The 6454-nt window shown below is 41.8% G+C and overlaps 1 protein-coding gene across 3 annotated transcripts in view; it reads left to right on the forward strand.

Moving 5' to 3' along the window:
• HS6ST2 (heparan sulfate 6-O-sulfotransferase 2) overlaps positions 1-4003 on the forward strand; it is a 272381-nt gene extending 268378 nt beyond the window's left edge. For all 3 annotated transcript variants that reach the window (XM_032474508.1, XM_032474510.1, XM_032474509.1), the window contains one exon: positions 871-4003. In XM_032474508.1, the coding sequence (XP_032330399.1) occupies positions 871-1756 (886 nt within the window). In that variant the 3' untranslated portion in view covers positions 1757-4003. The remainder of the gene's footprint in view (positions 1-870) is intronic.
• The last annotated feature ends 2451 nt before the right edge of the window (positions 4004-6454 follow it).

Raw genomic sequence — 6454 nt, forward strand, 5'->3', positions numbered from 1 at the left:
AAGTGAAGATAGCCATACAGCAGGGCCTGCACACAGCAGGGCCTGCACACGTGCTGTCCTTTCAGTGGGGTAAATAAAAACGGCATTTTGGAGCTGATAGAGTTAACTCTCCACTGCTGGGAATATTATCACATGAGAGAAGGCTGAACTCAAGGTAGTCACTTGCACATATGCCATTGGCAGCTACCATGTCTATTTCAGTCAGTGACTAACTACAGTGTTTCTGGAGGCCCCAGGCAGCTCCTCCTTTCTCCGCATACCACTGTGCTCATGTAGGAGCCGTGATCTTATGACAACAGCCAGAATCCTAAGCACCATGTCCGACACTCTTTCAACGAGGTTTTGTTCTTTACTAAGATGTCCTGATGAGACTAGATATTAGAAAAATGCTTTTGTATATTTAGTAAGAAAGATTAGAACTTGAGCTCACTTGTCGACCTCATATCATTTCAATGAAATCACTTGTTTCCACTGAGTCTCCATTTCATGATCAGATAATGGGGGCTTGGGGGTGAGGAGTGGGAAATAAATGAGGTCATTGGGAAGACGTTGTCACTGGTTGGAGAGAAAGAAACAGGGGAAGGGAGGAGGGGGAGGGGAGAATGAAAAGGCCGATGTCCTGGGCCTAAATTTCATACCTGCTTTAGCTGTGGTGCCAGCAAATTAGGTGAAAAAATGAGCTATCTGGACAGGCTAGTGGGACTCAGGGAGGGGGCAACAGCACAGTTCATGGGACAAGTGCCACCAGATGGCCCTCATTCCCCTTTTGCCTTCCTTACTGATCAGTGAGCATCACATAAGCCATGCACCTCCGTGACTCCGCTGTGGCACCCACATCCCTGACTGTTGGCCTGTGTGCTTTGTTCACAGGAACTTCCACTACATCACCATCCTCCGTGACCCGGTGTCCCGGTACCTGAGCGAGTGGAGGCACGTCCAGAGAGGGGCGACCTGGAAGGCGTCCCTGCACGTCTGCGATGGAAGGCCCCCAACCTCCGAAGAGCTGCCCAGCTGCTACACTGGAGATGACTGGTCTGGCTGCCCCCTGAAAGAGTTCATGGACTGTCCCTATAACCTGGCCAACAACCGCCAGGTGCGCATGCTCTCCGACCTGACCCTCGTAGGCTGCTACAATCTCTCAGTCATGCCAGAAAAGCAGAGAAACAAGGTCCTTCTGGAAAGCGCCAAGTCGAATCTCAAGCACATGGCGTTCTTCGGCCTCACCGAGTTTCAGCGGAAAACCCAGTACCTGTTTGAGAAAACCTTCAACATGAACTTCATTTCGCCATTTACGCAGTATAATACCACTAGGGCCTCTAGCGTAGAGATCAATGAGGAGATCCAAAAGCGGATCGAGGGCCTGAATTTTCTGGATATGGAATTGTACAGCTATGCAAAAGATCTCTTTTTGCAAAGGTATCAGTTTATGAGGCAGAAGGAGCATCAGGAAGCTAGGAGGAAGCGTCAGGAACAGCGGAAATTTCTGAAGGGAAGGTTCCTTCAGACCCATTTCCAGAGCCAGAGTCAGGGCCAGAACCAGAATCTGAGTCAGAATCCGAGTCAGAACCCAAACCCAAATGTCAATCAGAATGTGACTCAGAATATGACTCAGAATCTGACTCAGAGTTCGGGTCAGAATTCGAGCCTGAAGGAGAACCAGGAAAGCCAGAAGCAGAACCCAGGCCAAGAGCCAGGCGATGGCCACACCAGCCCTGGCACCAGTGACTACATGGGCAGTGTAGAGAAATGGCGTTAGGTGGCTCCCAGAGGCTTTCGCACACTTCTCCCCAAGCGCCAGTCAAAATATGGCAAATCTCAAAATATGAGAGTGTCCAAACACATCATGCTTCCTTCAGTTTGGAAGTTAAAAAAAAAAGTTGGGATGTTGCCTTTACAGTTGCCTTTCAATTCAATGTTCTACTGTGTGTGGGTAAAACAAATTTCAATATGTAATTAAATTGTATTTTTTTTGGTTGTTGGCGTATTTATAAAAACCAAAAGCCAAACCAGACTCACCAGAAATGGCTGTTTCGATATTTTCAGAAGTTCTTGAATTAGTTATAGAGACAAAATGAAAACATAACATGTGGCCATTTCACTTATGGCAAAGAAATGGACTTTAAATTATTCATGATACACTGTTAGAACCCAGTCTTGGAAGCAAACATTCTTTTTTCCAGGGATAAGCACAAATATAATATAAAAGAAACTAAAATTAACCACGAAACTTTTCATTTTCTTCTGATTCTAATAAGGAATCGATTTAAGTAGGATAAGAACTTATGGTTGATTTTACCAAACTGGAGAAAATACAGAAACTTCTCTCCTGAACATGGGTAGTTTTATGTAAACATATTGGCTTTCAAGTAGAACAGGACTCATACCTTGTTATTTAAGAGATGTTTAAAATTTTAAGCTTTTTCTACCTTCTACTATTTAAAGGTTTTAAACAGGGTGTATCACATATTAAACACAACACTTTTTTTTTTTCCAAATGGTTTACCAATGTAAAGATCTAATTTCCAGACGATTTCTGGGCACTGTAATTTCAACAATTCTGGAATCTTTTTGGCGCTGCTTCTCATTCATTTTCAAGCTTCTCCGAGTTGTGCTCATTCCAGACTAACCCGTTTTAGAATCTTTCTTCATCATCTAAATGGTGTGTTGCTGAATTTATTGTGATATATAATCCTGGATTAAAGTCAGGACTTTATTTCTCTAGAGTTGTCTTATCAATGTTTGTGTAGTGAGGTCCTTATCAAGAAACGCTTGAACAGGATAATGTGTCTAAAAATATTGCTGAAGTTGTTCTTGATCAGATAGAATTGAACCTGAATGTGAAGGAATTATTATTTACTTTTTGTACATTTTTATTGTAATGTTTCCGGTTGGGCTGGCTATTTCTAGCCCAAGAGTTCTTTTTTCGTGTTGACAGAGTATAGACAGTTACAGGAGAAAAAACATTTTCCTGCATATGAATAAGCATTAGTGTAGCCAGAGTTCTTCAGTAACACCAAAAACTGTACCTCGATACTTTGGGTGAACTGTGTACCAGGTTTTGTTTTGAGAAAGAACAAAAGGAAAGAGTGTTCTGCAGTGAGGTTAAGCGCCAAAAGCATATGAATTGAAGAAGCTGATTTGGTATTGGAAGTCTATGCAGAAATGTTTTTTGCGCAGGGCAAAAAGAAGTCTGTAGCCCCCTGTGCTAGCGAGCATCCTGATTCTGGGCAGTTCCCATTTTACGGGTTTTGCTGTGCTTTTGTAAGGATTTACTCTAAGCCCCTGGCTGTCAATCAAACAAAGCAACTGGGAGTGGCATTTATGTTTTCATGAGGAACATGGTTAGAAGTGTGACCATAAAGTCACACCTTGTACAATCGGCTCATTTGCGTGATACGGTTTCATCTGTAATAATAAAGCCACAAGCTGGACAAGAAGCTGACTATTTGGGTTAAAAAATAAATGTTCTTGGCTCTGTGCTTGTAGCAATAGATCTCAGTTTGATTTTGTCTGATGGTATCGCAGTCCTGGGAATCTGAGAACTGGAACAACTGAAAGGGAACGTTTTTTTAAAATCCCAAACACCTTGAAGTCAAAGTGTTTTAGAGTGAAACTATTTTGTGTACATTGTGTTTTTAAAATAACGATTCTGTAGATCACTGTGGTGTTTCAATTTTGTTTAGTTTTCATTGACAATGTTTGCTCTTAAAACTGAGAGGTATTGTTGGAAAGCAGGATGAAGCCCGAGCCAGTGGAAAAGCCTGTTAAAAAAAAATATTTTGTGTTATTGCTGTGGTGTGCATGGTTTGCTGAGATTAAGTGCATTTTCTCTGTCTATACTGATTTATTGTATATAGGGGATGTTATAAATATACATTTTGGTCATCATCATGTAAATCTCATGATTTCAACTGTAAACATCTGTCCAATGGTGTAGCTTTACAAACTATTCACTGATTTTATGTAATTTAACAATAGATATGAAATAAAGTTTAAATTACAAGTGCTGAGTAATTTTGTGACTTCAACGTTTGCAGCCAGTAGACATTAAGACATCACAGAGAGAATTCTCTTTTCTCAGGGAGTTTCTTTTTTCCCTCTTGGCCACCAGGTATGGAAATGAGATAGGCCATTCTCATCTACCACAGTAAAATGGCCTTGCCTTTGGGGGCTTCCTTCCAGGAATCCATGGTGTATCCTCTTTTGAGTAGAACAAACTTGTCAATCAAAGACAAGGGTGGCTATGTATCTTAGTCAGCTCGGGCTGCTGTACAAAACACCATAAACTGGGTGGCTTACCAATAACAGAAACTTACTTTCCAGAATTCTGGAAGATGAAAGTCCAAGATCAGGTTGCCAGTATTGTCGGGTTCTGGTGAGGGCCCTCTTCCTGGTTGCAGAAGGCCGTCTTCTGGTGGTGTCCTCATGTTGCAGAAAGTAGCTAGCTAACTCTCTAGCTTTTTCTTATTAGGGCACTAATCCCATTCACGAGGGCTCCACTCTCATGAGTTTGGTGGGGACAAACATTCTGGCCATTATACCATACAAGTGAAATATATGTGTGTTTTTAAAATTACTAAAGGAGATACTTGCACGTTTAAGAGCATACTGAAAAGAAAAATAGAACTTTAAAAAAATCTATGGATAGAGATTAAAAAAGGACTTTTTTAATCCTATGGATAGAGGTTAAAGGTGAGCATTAAAGTATTGGCTTTCAAAGTTGTGAAGACAGTATAGTATGCTCTGATTATATTCCAGGTACATATGTTTCCAAACAAGCTTATGGTTGGGACTATGGATGGGAATGAGTTGTTCTTGCCCTTTTCAAAAAAGAATTTAGATCTGTCATGGGATTAGAGGGAAGAAAGCTACAAAATTTGGGGGGGAGGGCAGTTAACTTTACTCAGCCTGCAATCTATTTCTACTTAGAAAGTTCTGCCCACCAACTGTTTGTTGAGCAATAATTGAGTGGTCAAAGATCCTGATTGTAAACGAGTCCCATGGCCTCCCCTTGGGAGGAACTGTGAACAGGAACAGAGAGGCCAAGATCTTGAAATATTTACGAAATAAAGATTCGTTCCCCTTTTCCCTTGAGGGAGGGTATTCTTGGAGAGCAGGGTACTCTGAAGTGGAGGAAAGGTAGAAAACCTGCACTACACTTCTGGACACGAGATCAGGGTTGGCTGCTGAGGAAATGGGCTATCTAGAGGAGGAATAATGAAGAAATAACTAATCAGCCCACTTCCGAAGGACTTAGGATTCTCAATAGGACTTAACCAAGTCAGAGCAGGGCTCTCTTTGGAAGGCGGGAGGTCTAAAGAGCTGTCACGTTTGGATAATTTCCTTCCATGAGGAGAGGAGGGTGAAAAGAACCAAAAAGGCACCACAGAACAAGTTTCAGACAATTGCGTTCTCCCCGTGCCTGAGACGCAGAGGAGACCAACAGAGTGGTCCAGGCTGGTGATGCGCAAATCACAGCTTTCTTGCCCTGTCCTGAGGAGTGCCTTCTTTCTTGTGTTCACCAGGGATTAGACTCAGCAAACAAACAAAACCCATGTATTTTGTAAAACAAGACACAGCTGACTCCAAATATAAGCCCATGGGATGGTGAAATAAGGCAATCCTAACCTCTCAAATGACCAGAATGAGGTGAGCTGACAGTTTTAAACATCAAAGTAATTAGATCAACATCTCAAAAATCCTAAAGGAAATTAATAACACCTCAATCAGACCTTCACGAATATGCAAAGCCTTCAGAACCGCAGGAGAAAACTATCTAGAGAACAAACCAAATCAGTTGTTTCTCAGTGCAGGTGACACTGTTCTGAGCAGCTAGAGCAGGGGTCCAAAAACTACAGACCTCGGGCCAAAGCAGCCCTCCACCTGCTTTTGTAAATAAAAACGGGTTGGAACACAGCCATGCCCGTTTCTTTGCATATTTCCTCTGGCTGCTCTCACGCTGCTGAGGCGGGAGCAGTTGCTGCATAGATCTGATGGCCCGAAAATCTAAAGTATTTATTTCCTTGTCCTTAAGAGAAAAACAATTGGTCAACCTCTGAGCTAGAGAACTAATCAAAATTTCCCAAATAGTAAAATCACAGCAGAGTTTATAATGATTCCAGAGTCAGAGAGAATAAAGCGTGTGATTCAGACAACATACTTCCCGCTAACACAACAACACAAGCAACATTTACGGATTACCTGCTGCTGTGTGAAAGTCAGTGCATCCAGCCTGAGAACAGGGAAGACTCTGGTATTTTCTCTCAGGATTATGGAAATCTAACCCAAATGCTGTGCCAGAGAGTATAGTGAAAAGCTTAATTAGTTCTTCAGTGTGTGTGTGTGTGTATGTGTATGTGTGTGTGTGTGTTTGAGTACCTGCTTGTAAAAACTTAAAAACCAATACAGTTATGTAAATTAAAAAATGAAATTACCAGTTACATACACAATTTTC

This window comes from Camelus ferus, chromosome X (genome assembly GCF_009834535.1).
Source record: "Camelus ferus isolate YT-003-E chromosome X, BCGSAC_Cfer_1.0, whole genome shotgun sequence".
Taxonomy (NCBI): Eukaryota; Metazoa; Chordata; class Mammalia; order Artiodactyla; family Camelidae; genus Camelus; species Camelus ferus.